Below are 24,260 nucleotides of genomic sequence, written 5' to 3'. Positions count from 1 at the left end.
GCGGATCCCAAGCTACGTTGTTTGGCACGGATCACGTCCTAGTCGGGATCCAGGGGCTCGATGGGCACCTACGTCCTCTGAGCACACCGGCCGTGAAAAAAGCCAGGCAGTTCCCATTTTAGTAACCAAAGCATAGGGAAAAGACGGTGATTTCACCTCCTTCTTCCTTCTTTTCTCCTTCCACATTCAGTTAGTCTCTGCCCCTCAACAGGGAACAAGAAATCCTGCTCCAAGAGCCATTTACCTACTCGATGTTAAACCCCCTCTTCAGCCCTACGCGAGGTGGAGAGGCGGACGGCGCCCCGATGGTGTGGGACAGGGCAGGGAGCCGCAGCTTGGCCGCAGCCAACAATATTTTATTGCTGGGGTAGACTAAACCCCTCCGGACTTGGCTCCTCCGAGTCACGAGTAGGTCGGTGTCGGGGTTTTAGCGGATTCCCTCCACCGTCTCTTCACCTCTCAGCTCCTCAAGCCACAAACTTGTGACTTTGCGAGTCCCTGGAGTCAGCTTCTTGGAAACCAGGCCTGATTTAATCAGCCGGTTCCTATTTTTGATAGCGTGGAAACTGCTTCCAGCTCGTCTCCTTGGTGTGCGTTCAATTTCTTCCTTCGACAGATTTATTCATTTGTGATCCACCGTTTGCTAGCGAGATCTCGTTGCGAGTACGGCGGCCGGCACGCGCAGGGGATGCAAATCAAAGGGCGGGCAGGGCTGTGCCGAGAGACCTCGGTACCCTCGAGCATCGCAGCTCGGGGACCCTCGCGCCGAACCGGGCATGGGTCCACGCAGAAGAGGTCCTCAGCACGGTCCGTGCACCCCCACTCGTCCCAAGTCACCCCATCAAAAATTCAATTTAGCTAATTACTGCACTCCTTGAGCATCCTCCAGGCTCCGCTTTCGACTGCCGTAGCTGCTCCGTGCGCTTGGACTACGCGACAGCCAGCGCCCGGGCAGAAGAGCCGGCGATTGCCCGTTGCGTGTCCCTGTCTCCAGGACGCAGAGATCCCGCGCCGTGCGGAGCGGGCGCCCAGCACCTCCGCGTGTGGCTGGTCCGGATTGTTCCCAGCCACTTGTCCCCACCTCAGCCGCGTCCTCCCCTTGCGTGCATTCATTCCCTGTGGGAGCTGTTGTTTCTCCGACGCTTATGACTGCTTCCAGCTTTGGAAATCTAATTTCCAATCAGCAATCCATCAGCCTGGCACGGCTGGGCTGTAAAAACATCCCCCAGGCCTCCCGAATACCCCTCGTCTCAATAGCAAGGCTCCTCTTCCCCCTGCGGGGAGGATGCTCGCCCGTCGGGGAGAGCCGCTTTGTTCCCGGGCAAGCGTAACCGAAGCCACCAGAGCAATTCCCGCAGAACAGCGTCGCACAGTGGGACGATGGCCAGGAACAAGCTCCCCAAGGAGAGGGGAAACAAAGGGATCGGGACACCGGGATGAACTTTCTGAAGCCAGAGCTGGGCTATCTGGCCAGAGCGTCGCTTTGATTTGAGTCTAATAGCAGCAGCGTCGCCGATAGGAATTTCAGAAAGAGCAGAATTCCCAGGACAGAGGTTTAGTTGTGTTCGCGCGCGGAGAAGGAACGACTTGTGCGATATCTATAACTGCAAGTCAGCGAACGCATGGGGAACGTTTTGGGCCCCGCAGTCAGGGCTCGGTATCGCGGGAGCTGAGCAGACCCTGCAGACCTGCTTGTGTTTTATCCCGTCGGCTGGGTTCAGCCGGGCTGGGGGAGCGCGTAGCCGTGGGCTGTAAAAAAATAGCACGGGAGGGAGCGTCCCCGCACCCGTGCTTCTCTGCGTGTCCCCTGCTTGTGGTGCAGAGCTGCTGGGGAGCGTAAGGAGAGTTTGCAGTCTCGGTAAACAACGCCCTGCGCTGCGTCTGCAGCAGGATAGAGGAGGGAAGAGATCACCCGGGCAGACCAGCCCAGAATTGCAGCTCACAGGACCCGTCGCAAGGGGTTAAAGACGCGTCCGGGCTTCGCCTCCTCCTCCGAGCAGGCAGAGCAGTGGCTGCCGTGCCGAGCTTGAGTTTCACGAGCAACTCTGGCTATAAAATATGATCGTGACTCCTGCGCTGATTGATGGTTCCAGTGAAAACATCAGGCAGATCGGCCCAGAGGGGATCACGTTTTCAAGGGCGCAGCCGGCTGACATCCTATCCCCTCTCGCCAGCCCGGCGGCAAGCTGGGACCAGTTGCGGTCGTCCCACTTGTCACCCAGCCAGGGATGGAGGACAAAAGAGGAGCGGAGGGGAAGGAGCATCTCTCCGGGGCTTCGTGCCCGGGTGGGTCACTTCTGCTGGTCGGCCTCGAGCCGTTAGCAACAGCTTAGGGAAGGTTTTGTGATGTCCAGCCCTGAGCCATAGGAAATACCGAAGGAAACCCTCTCCTCCAGCATACGTTGCAGCAAATTTGGGGTGCCGGTCAGCCTGCTGTGGAAAGCTGCCTTCCCATTTAACCCCAGGGCTATCCCAGTGGCATTCCCAGTATCCCTAGGGGTAGCTGCACCATGGTGTACAGTCTGCAAAAGCCCTTTTAGCAAACGCCTCGAGCGTGCAGGGGAACGGTGCGGGTACCCAGCTGCAGAGGTGCTAACGCACAAACCCAGAGGAGTTACCGGGCGCCGTCAGGTGAAGCAGAGGATGCTAGCACGGCTCCCTTGACGCCAGCATCCTTTTTAGGCACAGCCAGACCCGCCCTGGGGCCAGTATTGGTGTGCAACCCCTAAGCAACAGCAACCACAGAGCTAAGAGCAGCAAAGGAATCGGAGGTGAGGGGAGCCGGCGCGTTTCTGGGTCTCTGTTGGCTGGACCTTGCTGCGTCCTGCCCTCCTTCCGCCTATTTTTGTTCCCTGCTTCGAGGCGCCAGCAGCAGGGACGTGGGGCTGAGAAAACAAAGCTCACAGCTGGATTCTGGGCAGCTGCGGGGGAAACATGGGGGTTATTCCACGACACCAGTCGGCCGGGGCTTTTTTCCTTGTCCGTATTCATGGCTCAGACGGTTACGGCAGCCTAGAGTCACACCGCCTTTGTGCCCGCGGCGGGGTTTGGACCCTCCTTTGCACGCTCGCCAAAGCGTTTCTCCTCGGGAGCCAAAGGCTACCTGGAGTCACTCGGCCAGCAGAGGCTCAGAGCTCCTCCTCCGCTCGCAGAGGGTTAGGGGGAGCGCAGGGGAGCCCCCCCCCCCCTTTTCCCCGCAGACACTTGGAGAAGGACCCCTTGGCCAAGGCAAGCGCCTTCATAGCCGGCGGGTGATGTCAGGGCGGCGGGGGGCAGGCACAGCTGTCTCCAGCCATCCTGCTGCCACCCCCGGATTAGGGCCAGGCGCGCAGGAGGGGACGGAGGGGGGGAACACGCATTCCTGGGGGACGGGCGTCACTTTGGCGCTCCCCTCCCTGCCCGTTTCCCCCGTGGATTGATGGGGGGGGGGTTATTCGAAGCCGCTGCCCCTGTTCCGCTCCCCCCCACACCCCCAAATTACTCCACCATGGGTGCAAGAAGGGCCCCGAGGGGTTTGTCCGGGTGCAGAGGAGCAGGGGACACAAGCCCGGGGGACACACGAGGAAGAAATGACACGGTGCCATCGGTGCGTGGCGATCCCCGTTGCCGCTTTGTTGTTTGCAATGGGGGGGTTGCGTGTGCGTGTGTGTGTGTGATTTATTTCCCAGGCTTGCTCCTGCTGCTGTGCCTCAACATGCCCGTCTGCTAAATGGGATGGCAACACCTCCACGTCGGCACATCCCTGTGCCAGAAGGGATTCCCTGCCCTGCAGGAAGGGGTTGAGGGATTTAGGATACCCCTGGGAATATGGAGCCAGCTATAAATACCTTCACGGCACCCAGCCCCGTGGCAGCGACCCGGTGTGAGCACCCAGCTGTGGCACCTGAGGACAAGGCTGCACCCTCAGAAGCTCCTGGAAATTCCGACCCAGTAAATCTCCCTGGGAGCCCAAAATCGAATTAATCCTGTTGCCTACGAGCCCCTGGTCTCCACCGTGCGCTTTTTGGTAGGCACCAGCCTGGGATCCCCTCTGCTTGCGTGGGTTGACCCTCACCGAGCTGCAGAAGTATGATGGAGGAGATGCTGACTGGTCCCACAGCCGTCCCAGTGGACACCAGTTTGTCCACCGAGGGGGCACGGGTTTCCCGGCTGAGACCCCACCGCTTGCTCTGCTCCCCCCTGACCCCTTCCCTTTCCCACTCTCCCGGAGCAGGGATGCTCCCACCCAGCTCCAACCCCTGTTCCTGGCATCCCTCAGTTTTGGGGTGTCACGTATTTTCACGGGTTGGGAAAAAAGTGAGCGGGGAGCTGCCGGAAGGGTTGATCTCGCGTTGATTAAATGTTTTGGATGGCACCGGTAGACGATGCGGGGAAAATCGATTGTCCCCGGTACTTTTGCCCGCCTGGCACTGTGAAGCAGGCACCGAAATGTCAGGTTTGTGATCTCAAATCGGTGATCACGACGTGGGGCAGGGGTAAAAAAAAAAAACACACCAAAGGATGGGGTGGGGGGGGAGAAAAATCTTAAACGAAAACAACGCCTGAGCGGGGCTGGCTCTGTGATAATATTAATAATTGGTACAAGTGGTGGTGGGGGGAAAAATCCGCAGGAGGAAGCTGCTGTTTGTAAGTAATTTTCTGGGTGCTGTGTACACGCAGATGCCTTATCGCTGAAGGATGAAAAATAGCAGCTGAGATGGTACCGCAGATACATTTTAAGCACCCAAACGCAGGGCTGGGGAGGGGGGGATGTGCTGCGAAGGGCTGCGAAGTCGGGAGGGTGGATGGCTGTGCGGGGGCTGGTGCTGAGCCCAGGGGTAGGGTGTAGGGACAGGAGCAGGATTTAGGGGATAAACCTCCCCCCCCCCGCCCCAGGAGAGGGACCGCGGGTGCAAAGAAATGGCGATACAAGGGAAAAGCACCCGTCCCTGCGGCCGTGGGGACGGGATTCGTGCTTTGCGTCGGTCCTGGAGGCACATGAGGATGGTGATGCTGTGACGTTCGGTAGCCGGACACAGGGATATGGCTGTTCGCAGGATGGTGCCCGCAGCGGAGGGGAAAGGGCTGGCCAAGGTCTCTGCGCCCCGCAGGGCAGGGCTGACTCGGAGCGGGGAGCACTGGCACCGGCCCTCCTGCCCGCTCTGCTCCGGCGGGGCTGTGTGTGCAAACCACCCAGCTGGAGGTGGGGACCGTGCCCCATCCTGCGCCCAGCGCCTCTCCCCATCCCTCGGGGGGCTGATTTGACCGCGCAAAGGGGGGGCTGGAGGCGGCGGAGGCTGCAGCTGGCAGGGGAAGGAGCCGCTTGGCAGATGCAGAAGTTTGCTCTTAATCCCAAGCCGCCCTGGGCCAACTTCGCTGCGGTTCCCCGCTGCTGCCAGAAACCCCGTTTATTCGTCTTTCGAGCCAACCTTGAGGCCGGCAAACAACAGCGAGTATTTCATCTCCTGGGGGGGCTTCCCTGGAGAGCTGGAGGAGGAGGAAGAGGAGGAGGAGGAGGAGAGAGACGCCGAGCCGAGCTCTGCTGGCGGCCGCGCCGGCCGCCTTCACCTGTTCCTCTTCTCAAGCAGCCTGGCTCCAAAATAATTCAGGCTCCCAGACAAGCCCTCCCTGGGGTAAAGTGAGAAATGCTGGGCTAGGTATGCTCCTCACACCACCCCCCCACCCCGTCCCCATCCCCTCGGAGCTGCAGAGCTCCCACCGACGCACCCCGAGGCTGAGCCGTGCCTCCGAGGGCCGGGCAAGAGGCACCCAAGCCTGGGAGGAAGGGACCCAGGTGTCCTCAGATGCCCTGGGATGGAGGGTGCTCTCCTCCGCAGGGACGTACCCCACGATTTTGAATTGCTCGTTGAGCAGCGTGGTCGTGCAAAGGAGACGGGGGTGCAGGGAGTGTGGGGGGTGTCTCTGCCTCCCGGTCCCTTTATTTGCTTTCCAGGATTTTCTTTCGGAGGGGGAGTCACATCTTCCAGCTTCGCTGTGTTAGCCTGAGGGATGTCACTTTATTTATTTTAGCTGGAAGCTGACATCCCGCTGTATTCTCATGACTCCAGGACCTGGGGCTTTAGCAAAAATGCTAACTATTAGAAGCCTCTCCGTAATTTTGCAGCATTTTTGGAGCAGATGGAGAGCGCGGGCGCTTGCTCCAGCCCTTAAAACCACAGTTTGTTTGTTGAACGGGGCCGACATACTGAAACCCTCTCCCCCTTCTCGCCGGTTGGTGTTTCTCCGCTCGCTTTCTCCCATCCGCACTGTGGGAAAGGCCGGCTCTCGAGCTGAACCCTGCGGCTCTCTCCTTTTTCTCCCCGCCGGTTCAAACCCACCCTCTTACCCCCCACCCAGCCCCACGGTCTCCCAGTCCCAAGCCCCCACGGATGAGCGATCCCAGTCTTGCATCCCGGTGGGAGCTGCGGGGCCGCTGGTTTTCCTCGACTGCGGAGAACGGGATAAAGACCACCATCTGCCGCTAAGTCCTTGTACTGCAAACATCTCCTTCTCGGCCCTCCGATGATTCCTCTGCTCTCCCAAAGCCACGAAGCAGCGAAGAGGCAGGGGAGGCGAAGCCTCAGGCAGAAATAGCAAGAAGGGAGAAATAATATAAGGCAGAAAGAGAGAAAAACCCGGCCAAGGGGGTCTCCGTGCCCCTAGAAAACCGTCTCCTCGGGATGCTCGGCATTTCTGGTGCTCTCCTGCACAGCGGGGTTTTGCCACCCCCCCCCCCACCCCCCCCCACCCCTGGGTCTCTTTTCTCCTCATCAAGGGATGGAAAAATAGAAAGACACGAGCTGCGCCTAAAAATCGGTCCCCGGAGGTGGAGTGGGTGATGCGAGGCTGTCGCTGCCCCAGGACCGTGCAGCCCTGCGTGGGGAGGGAAGGGAGCAGGTTTGGGGGGGGGACGACACGACGACACACGACTCTGATTCCGCAGTTGCTGCCTCTGTACTGGGCAGGAGCTGCACCCCGTAGAGAGCAGCATCCCTGCCTGCGAGGCCTGGGGGTCTCGGGGGGGTTACACGGGGGGATTGCACAGGGACCCCCCCCACCGGCACCGTGGGGTCCAACACGTCTTCAGTCTCGGGGAGTTTTTCCAACAAGCAGAGCTTAAGGGGATTTGTGAAGCTGGAGTTTGGCTCGGGCCCGTCTTTGAAGGTGAGATATTCCCTTTGTCCCGCAGCCAGCCCGGGCTGTCCCTGCGTCCTACGTGGCCCTTCACCCCTGTAGCATCCGTGTAGTGAGTTTCTTCTGGCCTCTCCTTGGGGAGCAAGGTGCCCCCCTCCCAGCCAGGGACACTTGCCCACCACCCCCTTGGCACTGGCAAAAGGTAAAAACCAGCGTTTAGCACTTGCTCTCCATCCTGAAATACCGGCTGGGCAGGAAATCTGCCCCTAGGAGAGCGTGGGTAGGATTTCCAGGAGGAAATCAGGCAGGCTGGGAAAGGAGGGAGCCCTAAATGTCCCCCCCCCAAACCAGCTCGCCGAAAAGAAGGGTGCAGGAGGGGCAGCAGCCCCCGGCGGGGGCAGCACCACCCAAGGAGCCCGAAACCCCGGGACGGGAACGGGGAGAGCAAAGGTCTGCGGTGGTCCGGAGCCGTGTCCCCTCCGGAGAAGGGCTGCGGCTTGGGCTGCGGGATCTGCCTTCAGGTGGGCGCTGGTCTTGCCAGGGTCGGGTCTCGTAAAGTAAGAGCAGAGCTTCGCTCTCCGTGGAAATCTGTTGCTACAGTAGGATCGTGCGGCTTCCCAGAGTGCTGGGCGGGAGAAGACGGTGGGGGGGGGAAGCGGCGGAGGGAATCTGCAAAGCAGGAAGGCGGCCTGGGCACCGGCCCCTTGCAGGCAGCTCTGCTGTGAAGCAGCACCCCGATTTGATCATGTCCCCCCCACCCCCCCCGGGGCTTTGCAGGGCCCCCCGACGTATCCTGCGACACAGAGAGGCTCCGGCCAAGTATTTCCTGCGCAATATTTCCGCTGGCTGCAAGCTGCTGCCCGGTGCGAGCATTTCGACCTCGTTTATTGGCTCCTCGGGGGGGGCTAAGGGCTCCCCTCTCAGCCCCGTAAAGCCAGCACCTCCTCTGTGGGTCAGGTTTTGTGCCCGTGTCCTGTGCTTCCGGTGAGGCGACGGGTTATCCCCTTCGTCCTCGGGATGCGGTGCCGGCGTTTTCCGGTCCTGCGCCCGGTCCTGAATTGCAGCCATGCCCGCTGTGTGCGCTAAGGATGGGGAACTGCAGATGTTGCAGATGTTACCCTGAGAGTTAAACCTTTCCTTAGGGGAAAAAGAAAAAAAAAAAAAAAGAAAAGAAAAGGCAAAGTCAGTGAGGCTAAAATTAGGGCAGCAATTGCATCATCATGGTCATTGCCTCCCCTGTTCAACCTGGGGAATTTTTCAATCGCGGGAAGCCAGCAGCAGCCCTGCTCGGTGCTAACAAAGAAAGGTGGCTGCTGCTGTGCCGGTCTCCCTGCGGCAGAGCGTGCTGCCCGTCCTCCGCCTCTCCCAGTTCATCCCTCCGCGGACGAACAGGGCCGCGCTGCCTCGGTTTCCTGCTTTGCTTCCCTTTGAAGCCGACACTGCTCCGTTTCGCCGCCTGTTCCTCACCCCCCGGCTCCTGGGCTGCTCCGGGTGGTTTCCATTAGCACCCCTGCGCAACCCGGGGTGCCGAGGGAAGGCGTTTGGGCTCCGTCCAAAAAGCATCGTACTTGCTCCGGCCTCTCCTAACGACATACCTAACGCGGGACATCGGAGGGTTTGATCTGCCAATTAGCCTCAGCCGGGGCCGCTAACGGGAAGCAGATGGAGCTGCGTGTTATCGGGGGGGAAAATCTGCCACTTCCTAGAGAAAGCCTGGCTCAGCTTCCCACCCGGCTCCCGGCTCGGGGAACGGCTAGCCGAGCGCTTCGGGATGCGGTGGGGACTGCTAAGAGCTCCGGCTGCACGTGGGAACGGGATTGAATCCCTACCGGAGCTGCTCCGAACCTGTTGCCTCTCTTTCTGGGCACCGTGGGATCACGCAGAGCCCCCAGACCCCTTTGCCCATCCCTCCCTCCCTCCCTTCCTGCAGGTTCGGTTTTCCGCATCCCGGTCTAGGGCAGAGCGGTCCAGGAGCATCCGAGCAGGCAGGGGCTCTGCCGCGAAAGCCCCTGCCTCTCCCAAACACCTACCGAAGCGTTTCGCAGCTTCAAAAAGCCAACTGTTTAAATAGCATTAGAGGACTGATTTAAAGTCACAAAAGCCGTGAAATTCAGAGTTAAGGCTAAAAAAAAAAAAAAAAAAAAATCCACTCGACACTCTGGCCTTAAGTCATAAAAGGTGGGAGCCAAAGGCAGCGGCTTGAGCGAGCGCTCGGCGCCTTGGCCGCGGCTCTCCGGCGAGGGGGTGCGAGGCAGAGCCCCTCGGGAGCTTTAAATGAGCCGCCGGCCGCCGGGGAAAGGTGCGGGGCAGCTTCGGGGGGGCTTAGCCCCAGCTGGGCGGCAGGAGGTGATTCGGCTGACCGGGACGTGGTTGTGGTCCCACCCGGATGATCTCTGGGGCTTCGGAGACCGTTCCTGAAGTTGGGATGGGTCCGGTCCCGTCCTTCCTGTTGGGGACTGGGGGTTTTTTGGAGCCGAACTGGGCTCCCGCGTGCCCTCCCAGTAGGCAGCGCGAGGATGCTTTGTAGTAATTAGGTGCTTCTCGATCGTTCCTGCCCCTCTCATCCTCGTGCAAGGGAAGGGTCTTAGTTTTAGCAGAAAATACAAAGCCGGGGTGGTTTTAGTTTGGGTTTATTTTTTCGTTCTCTCTGGGGCAGCCAAAAGGCTGGTTTTTGGGGGCTCCGCGGTGTGAGTATGTGTGCAAAGGCAGAGCCGGGGCAGCCCGGGGGCCCTGGCTTATCCGCGGAAGATGAGAGCAGAGAGGTGCTTTGCCAAGAAACGATCACTACGCGCAAGGGTTGGTTGGCGCTGGGTGCAGCAGCAGGAAGGAGAGTTCCGGCAGTCGGGTCCCCGGACCGCAGAGAGCCGCCAGGATGAGCAACGGCAGATTTGGGGAGCGCCTGATGGTTCCCACCTTTTCCTATCACTAAAGGTAGCGAACGCACGCTCGTTCTAGCTCCTTATTTGGCAACAACGTGAAGAAATAATGCCTAAAAGAACACAAAAGTTTTTTGTAATTTATTTTATTGCAAATTTTCTCAGTTAAACCAGGATTCACAGGTATTAATGCAATTCATTCTTGAGCTGCATGCTAAATACCAGCCCAGGCACGGACAAGATCAATACTTAATGCTTATTACACCAGCCTTAACAGGGTTATCCACACTATCTGCAAATCCCGATAATTGAAGAGTTATTAATTGTAGGTGTTACAAATGTATACGTTTCTAAATTAGAAATGATCCTGGAGGGATGCAGGACTTTGCGTCTAAGATCCCTTTTCTTGTTCGCGTTACAGGACCCGTCCGGTGAAGAACTTGCCGACGGTGAGGCAGAGCCTTGCGCAGGTCACCGCGACCGGGCACCACAAAGCTCAGAACTAATTTAACTTCTTAACTCGGCAGCTGAAGTCTGAGCGGGGTCCTGGACAGAGCACAACAGGCTGGGAAATGCATCTTGCTCTAATTCTTGCAGACCTCCTGCTGCTGCCCCAGCAGCTCCTGCTAACACTTCCGCTCCTTCTCGGGATGCTGCATCCACCTGAGCAGCTCGTGCGGGAACGTTCCAGTTTATTGAAACGCCTCCTCTTAAATCTTTCCACTTCCTTCCAGCAGCCACCCGGGGATCGGAGCGGCGGAAGCAGGCGATGACCAGCGATGGGAAGCACCGGAGGTAGCCTGGCCTCGCCCCGTAACGAAACAAGGGACCAAGCGGGGCGATGCTGCTCCGTCTGCCCGATGTTCGAGCACACCCTGAGACTATTTGCAAGGTAATTGTGCAGTAACCCCGGCCCTGGCGTTCAGAGGGGTGAAGTAAGGCACTCCAACTTATTTCTAAGCAGTGCCGCACTCGCAGCCGCCCTCTCCTGGCACAATGTGCCTTCTGCCAAGTTCTCGTCCTACGTCAAAAACATTTGGGTGTGCTGGAGGCTTTCCTCTAGCTCGGGAACGGGGAGAAAATACGGCTTGGGGCTCCCCCCCACATTCATCTCTGGTTTGAAACAGGCAGCCCTGAACTCCCGGTGATTTCTGCTGGTGCAGCTCATGTTCTGCCGGGGTAAAGGTGGCCTTGGGGACAGAGGAGGGACGGACATTGCTTTTTACACCTGCCTGGGACAGGACCAGCCTCGTCACGCCTGGCTCCTGCTTTAATTCCAGCGAGGGGGAAACGCGCTGGACTGCTCGGGGTGGAGGAAATGGGAGGAAAAGGGAACCCGCGGCCGAGGTATGCTTCTGCAACCACACCTCCGGCCAGCCCTTAATTAATGAATTAATCATCCTTATGCGACTAAGAAAAGCACAAGGACTTTTTTTCCTTCTTTTAAGTTTACAGTTTAATAATAGAATTTTTCTTTAAAAATAAAACCTAAGCTTGTCGCCTTAAAGATCAGTAGATTTAAGTGCTTTTTAAGGTTGTAGCTGCAAAGCCACTCTGTGCGTTGAGGATCAGTAGTACCGGTGCGGGGCCGGGGAGAAGGCATCACTGCATGTAGGCGTAGCGCCAGTCCGTCAGGGGCACGTGCGTTTCTTTGATGGCCTGGGGAGACGTCCAGCGCAGGATGTAGTGGGGGCCACCAGGTTTGTCGTTGGTGCCTGTTTCAGAAGGAAATAAAGTGTCGGTGACCACGAGATGGAGGATGATCCCCCCGCCCCCCCCGCCCAGAGCGGGATGCAGCTCAGCACGGGGCTGTGAAGGTAAAGTGCCGTCTCTGGACAGGAGTTTTTTGTCTCACCTGAGATGCGGGAGCCTCCGAAGGGCTGCTGAGCCACAACGGCGCCCGTCGACTTATCGTTGATGTAGAAATTGCCGGCTGCGTTGCGCAGGAGGTTCCTGGCTTCGTCGATGATTCTCCTAAGGAGGGACAGAAACGGCTGTGACCGCGAGGCAACGGCAAAAACTCGTGCAGAGGCCTCTACTCTTCTGTAGCAATTAAAATCGTGCAAAAAGCAAGTTTGCATTTCTTTGGACACATTGCCAGGACTGCAGATTGTTTAACGTGCTGAAACGGGTCGTGCATACTTAGAACTCAAATTATCCCAATTTTGTTTTCTTTTAGTTTGCTTCTCAAGTGTTACTGTTATAAAATGAAGGTGATTCTAACTTAAGGATGGTCTGCCTCTGAGGTTACACTGCTCTTAAGCAGGAGGGCTGGGGACACATCCTCCTGTACAGTCCAAATGTCGCCTTTGGGATGGTTTCTCACCAAAAAAACCACTTTCAGGGCCGAAAAACCACCTTGGATGCATATCCCCTTCCCTCCTTAGCAGAAGGAGGGCTAAAAGCATCGGGGGAAACGCTTCCTTTCCTCCTCACCACAGGGCTCTGGAGAGAAGCGAGCTAAGACGGTTCATCCCAGAAGGGGAAAAGCATCTTTGGTGTCGGGGGATGCGCAAGGCAGCGCGGGTTTCGGCACTTACTTCTCCTGGGCGAAGATCGCCCCCGTGAGGCCATAGGGCGTTGTGGTGTCGATGAGCTCCAGCACCTCCTGGTATCGCTTCTCAGGGTAGACGTACACCGTGAGGACCGGGCCAAAAATTTCCTGTACAGCAAGAAACCCCCCCCCCCCGAAGCACTCAGTGGCGACAGCCTCCAAAACCAAGCGGTTGGGTGGTTCAGCAGCCGATTAGTTAAAAGCGTGATGAAGAGGAACATCCCTGCACCGGTCGACTCATCGCCAGGCAATGACATCTCAGGATGGGACCTGCAGCCCCTTTCCTGCCCCCCCCCGCAAGCTGCTCTCACCTCTTTCATGATGGGATCCTGCGGGTCTTTGCTCTCCACGATGCACGGCTCGATGAAGTACCCGACGCTGTCGTCGCAGCCGCCTCCTGCCAGGATGGTGAGGTTGGATGACTTCTTTGCATGCTCGATCCATTTCTTTATCCGTGCAAAAGACTGAGGAAAGGAAATAATAATTAAAAGAAAAAAAAAAAAGAATGTGGGTTCAGGGGCAGTCTAGAAGGAGTTCAGGGCAATCCCCTTCTGGGCTATGCTGCTTTTAGCACTCTTCCAGCTCAGGAGAAGGAGTGGGAGCTGGAAATACAGCCCTGGGCACTCCGAACCTTACATCTGTGAGAACTGCTCAGCAAAATAACCCACTCGTCAAGAGGGGCAGTGACTAAGGCATGCAATACTCCAGGAGGGAGCAAAAGAGGGCCGATAATCAGCTCTAACTAATCACTGCTGTTCCTACTTTGCTGTAAGCAATAAAACCCATTTACCCTGACACTCAGTGGAAGCCTGGTGGTGTTACCCTCTTGCCCTCGTCAAAACAGGAAAGGTGAACTCACCTTGTCGTCAATCACCGCAGAGAAAAACGTCCCAAAGTCCTGGGCGGGCTGCGGGAAGCCAGAAAGGAGGGAATGTAAGTACGTACTGTGCCAAAAAGCTAACTCTGAAAGTAGGAGGCCCTGAAATTCCCCAAATAACATTTCTCCCCGTTCCACACACACCCCTGTTCGAGGGCGCGAGCTACCCCTTTTCAATTAGTCTGCAGTATTCAGCGACTTACACAATCCTTCCTGCAGACGCTGGCTACAAGTTAATTTCTAATCACTAAAAAAAAGATGAAGCTGGGGGTGGGGGGGGAACAGAGGGGCGGTGGTGGGGAGAACCAGTGGATAAAAAGCTCCGTTCAATAGGAATTAGTAGCCAGTTACCGCAGTCTCTAATCCCATCAACCACCCGCTGAGCCGCAAAGCCCTTCAGCAGCCCGGCAGCTCCACTCACGTCTCCCACTTTGATCTTCCCGTGCTCCTCCAGCAGTTTCTCTTTGATCTGGGGCCACAGCGAGTCCGGGGCGTAGAGGCGGGAGCAAGCTGAGCATTTTTGGCCGCCGTACTCGAAGGCCGAGCGCAGGGTCCCGTTCACCACGCTGGCCACGTCGGCCGAGCTGTGCACCAGGTGGAAGTTCTTCCCGCCGCACTCTGGTCCCGGAGAAGGGAGGAAAAGGGGCAAGTGAGGAGTGGCCAGGGCTGCGCCGTCTCCAGAAAGCACAAGCTACGGCCAGGTCCCTTGCAGGACCCTGCCTGGTCCACGGTTCCTCGGGGAACACGGACAGTGCCACGATCCCAGGAAGCGCAACGCTGGAGCAGGCTTACAAAACTGATGGAAAAAGGACTGACCTGACTTCCCAAACTTAGCGTGGAGGCTCTGCAACCCCAGAGTATCACTGCCTCCCGCCCAAGTGCCAGCTCCCCGCCATAAAAACCCATCCCATGCCGGTGGGAGCTGGTGCCGTAAGCTCCTCCAAATACCCAGCACGCACCCAGACGAACGAGCTTTACGTTTTGGCCAGAGAGGGTGGACAGGACGCAATTTACTGTGTCATCTGCTCCCTGCTCGTAAGGAGAGGAATCCTGGCCATCACTTTAGTTTCTTCCTGAGCAGGGGAGAAACTAAACCCCCCACTCCTGCATGGCTTCCCTCCCCCAAAAAGGTGGAAGAGGCAGCAGTTACCCCCAGCCAGGCGTGGGAAACTGCGATAGCGATCCAGATTTTCGGATACCTGCTTCCAGAGCCGCTTGAAAGTCCTGGAAGAGAAAGGAGGAGCTGATGAGTGCACTCCTGCCTTTGCACAGGGGTGATGCTTGGAAAAGGCACCCGTGGGTGATGTGCCCTGCTGAAGGGGACCCCAGCAAACTCCTGCATCCATCCCCAACAGAAGGGATGCCCTGCAAGTGGCAGAGGAGATGCCAGCCGAGAATGAGACCCTAGGCCTTGAAGCAACGGCACTGTGCAACAACCCTTTAGTTTTAAAAATAAGAAACTGTTGCAGTGCCACAGGGCAGACCACAGGAGTGAGCATCCAGCTGAAGTTTCTGTTCTTCCCCTTTCCCCCCCCCTTCCTTTCGGTCCTTACTGTGACAAACCCCTTGGCGGCAAAACAATAAAAATGCTAATAACCTCCCACCGGGAGGCCCAGCCACTAATACTAATTTATGAGCTTCCCACCTTTAAAGCACGATGCTCATCAGACCATGTCCTTTGCCGCTGGAGCGGGGTCCCTGGGTTTAATAGCCCGTTACGGGCTGCCGGGGCCCTCAGCATCACTAACGACGCACAGGCAGAGCACGAGTTTGCAAAGCTACGTGGAGCTGGCATCGCTCTGCCAGCGCAGTGCGGTTCGTTAAGCCAAATCACAGGATCCCTGGGAGACAGGGCACTGTGGCATGCAAGTTTGTCTATCCTCTGTGCCCTGAGTTTAGCAGCAGAAACACTCTGCTATTAAACGTAGCAAGAAAACCTGGTTAAGACACTTTTAAAATCAGTTTTAAAACCCTACCTTAATTACATTGTGTAAGGATGGCCAGTTGTCTGCCTGCTGCCCTGCTCAACACTGTCCTACATGCTCACGGGACCAGCAGATGAGCACCCAGCATGGTCTCAGCCAGCGGCTCCTCGCCCCTCTCCCCCCTGCCGCTCCCCTCCCTAACGTACGGCACGCTGCCGGTGAAATTGAGCCCGCAGAAGTGCTCGGAGCTCGTGACGGTGTCTCCAAACACGGGTCCATCCGCTGGCACGAACTGCACGACGTTCGGAGGGAGCCCGGCTTCGAGGAGGATCTTGTAGACGGCGTAGCTGGAGAGCAGGGCAGTGTCGCTGGGCTTCCACAGGACCACGTTTCCCTGGGGGAGAGGACAAAGTCAGCACACGAGGAAAGGCTTCAGCCCAAACACGGGTACGCAAGGCTTCAATGCTCTGGCAAAAGTCCGTCCCGCAGCCCACAGGACCGGAGCAGTGGCGCCTTTGGGTGATTCACACCTACCTTTTACCCCGAGCATTGGTTTTGGAAAGGATTGTGATTGCCCTGGTCAGCAGAAGGCACAGCAATCCTCCCCTCTGTGCCAGCCCTTGCCGGGGACGCAGAGTTTTGCCTTCCCTAAAGAGGAGCCGCGAAAGGCGGAGGACCTGTTTTATGTCTTGGGAAACGGGACGGCGTCGCTAAGAAATGTGCTTACAGCACTGCGGGCGCCGTCGCTCGCTGCCACCGGGTTTGCGCAGGACCCAGCAGGTGTTTGTGCCAGCCAAAGCAGTGAAATAAAACCGCAAGCCTGGATTAATCGTGCACAAGCAAACACCGCAACCGGCTGGAAAACACAGAGCTACAACGCTGCTGGCGGCACCCCACCCCTTTGGCTCCGTGCCTCTGTCCTCCCTCCGGCTCCGTGCGCAGCCGTGGGGCTACGGGGGGCCCAGTGACCTCCCCTGCGTCACTGTCACGCTGCTTGGCCCCCACCGCAACAGGGTCACAGCCCCGGGGGAGCAGGAGGGGGATTTTTGGACTCTTGTCTCAAGCAGGCACCTGCTTTCCAGGGACTCGTGGTACGGGCAAAGCTCCTTCCTGTCCCCCCACCCCGTAATCCTTCCACTCCAAACAGTGAGAAAAATAAACCTCACTCTGCAAAAAATCTCCAAGCAAGTGGGAAATCTAACTCGGGCCACGGTTGGAGACAGGATGCCCGGCAGTCTGGATACCGGCGCGGTGAGGCAACCTCTCCATTCCCAAGGAGATCCCCGCTCCCGACACCGCAATGGCATTAACCGCAGTGATCTCTCCAGCTATTTAGGCAAGAGCAACGTTTAATCCCCTGGGAAGCGCACCGTGGTGACTAAAACATTGGGGCTCTAATTAATATCCACCTATTAAGTACCATTTTCTCCTAAATTTAATTGCAGGTACCACCTGCCGCTGAGTTTTTCAAGTCAGCGATGCCCTGCTCCATTTTGCCCCAGGCCCAGGGCGAGCGGGGGGATTTCACCGCGCTGCAGCAGCCCGGTGGGAATTAACCTTCACTCTCGAGGAGGGAGAGGTGGATGCACCGCAGGATGCCCAAAACGGTTCACCCAGACCTGCCAGCACGGGCTTGCCCCATCCCAGCAAGGTTCTTCCGCTCTGGGATGAGTTTCTCACCAAACGCCCCAAAGTCGTGGACTTTCCTCAAATCCTGGGGTGGGAGGAACGCATCTCCCACCCCCAAAAAAATTCCCAGCTCCGCGTTACCTTCACTCTTTTCTTTCCTTCTCCCCACTCCTCCCCTACAAAACTGACAGGTTCCAATGCTTCGCTGTGAATACAGCTTTAAAATGTGACGTCCCTAAATTAAAAGCTTGGTGGTCTCCCTTATCACAGCCTCTTCCACCTCCAACATAGGACACTTCTGCTGGAGGGATCGTCTTGGGTGCCAGGATGAAATCTGAGCCTGATTAGTAAAGGCCTTAGGACAATTTTGTGGGTATTTTTCCAGCGCAACAATAAATTAATTAATCCTGGCCCAAATTCATCAGGTTATTACAGTCTCTCCCCAAAACCCACCCTGCAAAGGCAGGCGCTCCCCATGCTCGATGGGCACGTTGGGGTGGGACACGTACAGAAACACTGTTTACCGATACTCTGACTTTTTGGACCATCTTTCACGTCCGCCAGGATCTCCTGTCTCCCAGTTTAGTGCTAAATGCCAGGACCGTGACCTGCTCCCTCCTACCTTGGCCCTAACGCACCACCGTACCCAAAAAGCACCATCCAAGAGGAACCCGAGCAATTACAAGCTGGTTACGCTTTTGTGTCACGACAGCCCCCTGAAGCCCGGTTCTGGAGCAAACACCACGCAGGAAAACAAAACCCCGCTCTATTTCTCATCTCCCCTCCCTCCCTCCTGCAGCACCCTGACCTTCTCTGCATCTAAAACCCAGCCTAGCAGTGAAAAGACACCTTGCTTCAGAATAAAAACCCCAGAAGAGCAGGTTTGGGCAGTTTCTCCTTTTCTAACACTTCCCCCACCACACCTGTCCATCAGTGGACTGGTGTAAAATCCAGAATGCCTTCTTGTAATTAAAGACATCTGAGTCTAATTGCAAGGGAGCTGACTGAATTCAAGGGACCAGCAGGACCCCAGGTGATTCCTACTGAACAGCTCCAGAGAACCAGGGAGGCCGAATTCACTCATCATGGATCCCAGACCAGAAAAACCACAGCCCTGGAGAGACCGGGTCCCCCCCCAGCCTTTCTCCGGACTGTCTTCTCCATCCCTCTCTCCTTAAACCCACCACGACACTCACCATCAACGCCGGAGCTCCTGCCAGGTTGCCGCCGATCGCCGTGAAGTTGAAGGGAGAGACCGCTGCCACGAAACCCTGCGGGTGGGAGAGGAAAGGGACCGGTGGGAGCACGGTGCTGCTTCTCACCATAGCGTGACACCACAGCTCGGGGCAAACAAGGGAGCTTGAGAAGCAGGGGGACAGCCCCTCACCTCCAGCCCCCGGTAGACCATGCTGTTGGTGCTGACGTCCACGCTGATGGGCTGGCTGTTCTCCAGCTCCAGGGCGTACTTGGCATTGAATCGGAAGAAGTCTATCAGCTCTGCGGCAGCATCGATCTCCGCCTGGATGACCGTTTTACCCTGCCAGGAGAGGTCGCATTAAATAAAAGCACCGAGGGGAGGGTGCGGGGAATGCAGCAGCCGTGAGCCACAGCGGTGCGGCACGGTGCATCCGGATGAGGTTTGTGGGTTGCCTCTCGCACAGGCCGCTTCTGAAGGAGCAAACCCCTGCCCTGCCACGTCTCCTTTGCACCGAGCGGAGGCAAACGCAGCCCGGGCCTGTGCCACAGGACATCACACCCACCCGTGTTCCCCCCCCCAGCCCTTTAGTGCCTCGCCTGGGACAGCCAGGGCTGCTGGGGCGTTTCGCAAGGGTAATCCCTGGTAATGGCGGCCCACCACATCAACTGATCTTGATGTGGCGGCCCACCACATCTTCCCACGACGCTCGGCTCCCAGCTTCCCCTCTCTCTTTTCTCAGCAAAGAGGCGAGGATGAGTCTATCCCAGATGGCTATAGGCACTTCTAACATTACAGCCATCCCCAACGCCAAAAAATACCTTGCCTGCTATTCCTGCCCTGCTTCCCCGACTCCCGGCCGCCCCGATTCCCTCCCGTTCACCCCAGCTCTCTGTGGGTCAATCCCCCTTACCTGCCCGATCATGGTTTTGGCCAGCACTTCTGCTCGCCTCGGGCCGCTCAGCATGTCAGCTGCCTTCAGGAAGATCTGCGCCCGGTCCTGGACAGGTTTCAGGTCCCATTCCTTCCTCGCTGCCAAGGCAGCGTTAATGGCTTTGTTAATGAGCTCCTGCGGAAGAAAAGGGGAAAGGCAGCACGGAGGAACCCACCGCCTCCCCGTCACCAGGTTGGAGGGGAAGGCGAGCGGCCATCCATCCCAAGCCACAAACCACAGCAGCCGTTTTTCCATCAGAACCCCAAATTTGCAGGTCCTGGTACCATTTTGTTCCAGGGTCCCTGGGACTTAGAAAGCCAACACTCGCCCCTGGAGCCACCCCGCTCACAATCTGAGCAGCGATTAGCATTTCATCCAGACTTCTCACCAGCAATCTCAAAGCGCATCACGCCGCAAGCCTCGCAACCCCGCTGCGAGATAGGGCTCACTAAACCCAGGCAAAGTGCTGCTGCTTCCCCCCACCACCCCCAAAAAAAATTAAGGAAGAGAGAAGGCAACAAGGTGCACTCACCTTGTCAGCATAGCAGTACTTGGCCACCTTGTGTGCATGATTAAATGGCTGAAAAGAGGAAAAAAGCCTCTGTAGTTATCAGATCTCTCTCCTGCCAGGTACGTCCCCCTGCTCTGCTCTTGCTTTTTAAAGAAGTTTTCCCCCAAACTCACCGACAGCTGGTACCGCACCGTTGGCGTCCAAACCTCTTCTCCCCCGATCACGCACGGGATGGCTTCTGTCTTGTCCTTCAGGTCGGCGAGCGCCTAAGCGAGAGGAGAGGAGCACCGTGGTGGGAGCTGCCCCCCCGCTCCATCCATCCTCCCCACGAGTGAACTGAAACCTGGGGACAGGCTTCCTTCGGCCCCATCGCGGGATGCGAGCGGGCTGGAGGGACAGGGACAGGAGTTCCACCCCCAACTGTCCCAAAGGGAAGGAGCAGATGCGGGGCAGGACGGGACGTCCCACCACCAGGAAAGAGCCTGGGGCTGTCATGCGGCACCAGAAGCGCAACCCGGGACCTCACAGACCCCCAAAGAGGCCGATCCCCTGCGGCGGTACCTTCTGAAGCGCGGCTCGCTCAGGGCTCCCTGGCTTAAACTCGAGGATCGGCTCGTTGGTCACCTCGATGGCTGAGCGGTGCTGCCATCTCCGCCTAGGAGAGAAGCAAAGCAGAAGCTGAAATCCCCCCCAGTTTCCTCCTTCCCTCCACGCCCCAACCTCCCAGTAACACCTATTTTGCCCCAATCTCCCAGTAACACGTGTTTTTCACTTAATGCCGCGCTCCCCGGCCAAACCAGCTACGCACGCCCAGGCAGGGCACCCTGTTATCACGCCTCTGCTCCATCCCGCCCATCGGACGATGATGCCAGAGCCGGGAACTGAGCCTGCATGTAGCTCCCATCCAGCCTTCCCTTCTCCTTGCTATGAAAAAGCTGCTGGAAAAGGAATTTCTAAAGGACGACGCGCAGGGCAAGCTCCGAATCGATCCGCTTTGCTCCAACACCCCAACACGGCACGAGCTCCTGGCAAAGTCCAGGGCGCGGGGGCAAAAGCCGGGCTGGCACGCTCTGCCTGTCCCAGCGAGCGGTTGGACCTTGGCAGCTTCGGGCTATGCATTTCCCACCCCTGCCTGAGGATTAAATTGCCCATCTCAGCAATATCGCCCGAAAAAAAGGGGCAAAAAAGGGGAAAAAAAAAAAAAAAAAAAGGAAAGGAGGGGAGGAAGAGGCAGTGCCTGGCAGGGGGGAAGGTGCCCTGCAAGAAGCCAGGGAGGGCTGGGCCAGCAAAAGCGAGTTAAGGCAACGCACAGCGAAGGGGCCCCGGCGCTGCCCTTGCAGCAGCGCCCCTGAGCCCGCGGGTCTTCCACCCGAAACACCCCGCCACGCGTGGAAATGCTGCAAAGAAGGGGGTTTGGGGCGGGGTTGGGGAGACGGGCTTGGCTCGGATTTGGCTGCCTGCCCCCCAAGGGAAGGGGAAGGGAAGGGGAAGGGGACCCCCAGGCACTCACCCGCCGCCCCGCAGCCCACGCAGCGCCCGCCACATCCCGGCCCCGCCGCGCTCCCCTGCCCACGGCCGCGCCCAAACCACCACGGGGCGGGGGGGGGGGCAGACAAGACAAAACCATAAAATTAAATAAAAAAAGAAAAAAAAGGGGAGAGAAGCGGGTTGCTCCCAGAGCGGCCCCACACCCGTGTCCTCTCTGTGCGTGGGGCTGCGGGGCGTGTTCCCCCTCCGTGGGGCGGGAGTGGGGTGTCCGGGGTGTTCCCCCCCCCCCCCGTAGTGGTTGCGCCCGACCAACGGGGCGGCCGCGCGCGGCGGCACGTGGGAAGGGGCGGGGCGCTGGAATGAGCTAAAAATAATGAAACCCCCCGAAATTAAAAAAAAAAACAAACCCACCACCCCCCCCAAAAAAAAAACCCCCCACCCAAACCCCACCCCACCACCGAAACAACCCGAAGGAGGCGGCTCTGCCTGTGCGTGGGGCGCTGGCGGCGGGTCCCGGCCTCGGCGGCGCCTCCGGGAGCGGACCTGTGTGGGGAGAGAGAGAAAGGCGAGGTGAAGCGGCTCCAAAGAAAGGGGATTTGAACCCAAAGCGGGCACCTGGGGAGGGGCAAAGGGGGGGGCAGCAGGAGGCTGGGTTTTGCACGGGGTATTTTTATTTCCAGAAAGATGTCAGCGCTTTAAGAGGGGCAGGTGAAAGAGCCTAATTTGGGGGGGGGGGGATTGGGGCATTTTGGGACCCCAAATCACCTGCCCAGAGCTGGGGCTCCAGGGGGACAGGAAGGTCCCCGGCCCCCCCCCCATCCAAACGCCCAACCAGCTTTTGCTTTAGAGGTGTTGTCCAAGCCAAGAATTAACCACACACAGCCATTAACCAGGAGTTTGGTATTTATTTTTATCAGGTTTTTTTTTTTTTTTCCTTGTAACCAGAGAATGACCGTAACCCGTTTTCATCGACAAGCTCCCGCACGCCCCTTTTCGCAGAGAAGCCCGTAGGGTACGCGACCGATGGGTTGAGCGACGAAGGATGAACCGCTCCGGAGGGGCGGCACGAGGATGGACGGACAGACGCGGGACGGGAGAGCAGAGCGGGAAGGGGTTTTGGCACTAAAAAAAGGAAAAGGGAGATAATCGGGTGGAACTCAGAGGAGTACGAATGCTTCCGGCTCTCGCTGCCGGTGTTTCTCGGTGCCCCTGCTAAAGTGGATTAAATTTCCGAAGCCTTTGATGGTCCGAAATCCACCGCCGGTAAATGCGTGTACCATTTGGTCTGCTTTCAAATACCCAGGACAGACTTCCAGCCACAGAGGAAATCGATTTACACCTCAACTCCGGAGCAAGCTTGGGAGCTGGTTCATCCTTCGTCCTTTCCTCCCCAGAGATCAAATAGCATCATCAGTTAAGTCTTTTTCTTTAAAAGAAGCTAATATACAGAATATAAAGCACAATATTTACAACAGTACGGTAAACAGGTTCATTTCCACACTGATCAGTAGTCTGTTTTAATGTGTATAAAAGAAATTCTTAACTTGACCTAAGAGGAACTGACAAGAAGTGACACAGCATGGGGAAAGAGTCATCAATACCCTCCACTTAAACACCTTAAATAATAAATAATCATTTTTGGCAGAACTTCACTACGTACGCTTTAGCCACAGGTAAGGTGTTTTAAGGTGAATTGCGTGTCTCTTTTGGTGAAACCACGTTACACGAGAAGTGTGTCTAGTAACAGAGCTTTTCATCATCCTCAACCCTTCTCCAATTATAAAAAAAATAATAATACGGATTTCAGCTGAAAGCTGCACAGGGATGGTCAGTTTGGGCAGCCCACAGGCTGGGTTTGTGGCACAGTGGTACTGGGGTGTTCTGCCATGGAAATCCACAGGTTTGAAGCCACCCCAGGGTTTGTTTTAAGCATTAACATCGTTATTTTCTCCAGAGATGGAGCCAGCCAGACCTACAAGCACCACCTTCGCTAACAGAAGTGCTTCACTGTTGGAGTGCCTCAAATTAGGAGGGAATCGTGATTTCTAGAAGCATCAGATACCCACTTCTTAAACACAATTTGTTGCTTCTTCAAAAGAGAAGCTTTGAAAGGCTCCCGCAAGCGCGGAAGGGTCTTAAGACACTGAACTACACACAAAAACAGACAAAAAGAAATAATCAAGTGTTTCTTCGTTACTCTGCCAAAGACTCTTGTTCAAGCCTTCAGTGTTCCCCTCTCCAGAAACGCGTTGGCAAGGGACTGAATGAAGGATTTGGCAGGTAGCGCTTCTAGTTCACCTCTCAAACCAGCATTATTAACACCAGGATACTACGTGTTGCCTTGATTGGCCATTTCTCTTCTCATTTAAAACTTAAACTGATAGAAGTTACATTCTACTAAAAGCTTAAAAATCAAGCTTTTGGGTGCACTGAAGGCAAACCCAAATGCATGTTCCCCTGCAACCAAGTCCTGGACCAGTGCAAAAGAATAAAAACCAACAGAAGTCCTGAAGCAAAATGTGGAAAATCCTCATCAGCGTATTATTACACCATGGAAGCACTAGCATTTCTTAATTTTGCTGTAATAAATCGTGCTTTAAACATTCAGCTCTAAAATGAAGCACTCCCAAATGTGAAACACAATCAGAGACTTCCCAGTATTGCAATTCTCTTCCTCATGCGCTCCAACACAAACATTCTTCCACGTTTTTCCAGAACCGTAAGGAAATAGGGAAATAGCTGCTTTACAGAGACTGCAGCATTGTGGCAAGGCTGTGAGCACCCACCGATCGCCGTGGCTTTTCCTCAGCCAACCTTGGACCCATGACCCCGCTTGTATATTTACTGGTGGGAATGGTTATGCCAAAAAAAAAAAATAATCTCATATTAGAAGCAGCTTTAGATCTGTATTCAGGCATAATTCTGATCTATTATTTTGTTTCATCGAGTTAATTCCAATTTATACCGGTGTAAAACACAATTTATCTTCCAATCAGGTAGAACACAAAACCCGCTCTGGGGCAGATTTTTAAACTATGGTGCCGGTATTTAGGGGACCAACAAGGTCCTTCCCATCGGCGGCACAATGCCTCGCAGCCAGGGGAAGCAAAAAAAACCCACCCAACAGGCGACACAGCAATAATCCAGCATTCGCAGAA

General features: G+C 56.6%; 1 protein-coding gene across 1 annotated transcript; it reads right to left on the bottom strand.

The window, feature by feature from the left end:
- Nucleotides 1-11,418: 11,418 nt before the first annotated feature.
- On the bottom strand, nt 11,419-21,238 carry ALDH4A1 (aldehyde dehydrogenase 4 family member A1). The gene is made up of 15 exons (XM_075773002.1): nt 21,125-21,238; nt 20,176-20,269; nt 19,788-19,880; nt 19,636-19,683; nt 19,083-19,238; nt 18,362-18,511; nt 18,171-18,245; nt 15,552-15,739; nt 14,571-14,644; nt 13,842-14,038; nt 13,403-13,450; nt 12,855-13,007; nt 12,530-12,651; nt 11,845-11,963; nt 11,419-11,704 (listed from the first exon to the last, which is right to left on the bottom strand). Exons 1-15 carry the CDS (start codon nt 21,157-21,159, stop codon nt 11,592-11,594), a joined length of 1,665 nt encoding a protein of 554 aa, XP_075629117.1. The 5' UTR covers nt 21,160-21,238; the 3' UTR covers nt 11,419-11,591.
- Between the last annotated feature and the right edge of the window lie 3,022 nt (nt 21,239-24,260).

This window comes from Balearica regulorum, chromosome 21, assembly GCF_011004875.1.
Source record: "Balearica regulorum gibbericeps isolate bBalReg1 chromosome 21, bBalReg1.pri, whole genome shotgun sequence".
NCBI classification, from domain to species: Eukaryota; Metazoa; Chordata; class Aves; order Gruiformes; family Gruidae; genus Balearica; species Balearica regulorum.
This window is presented reverse-complemented; position numbering and strand designations above follow the sequence as displayed.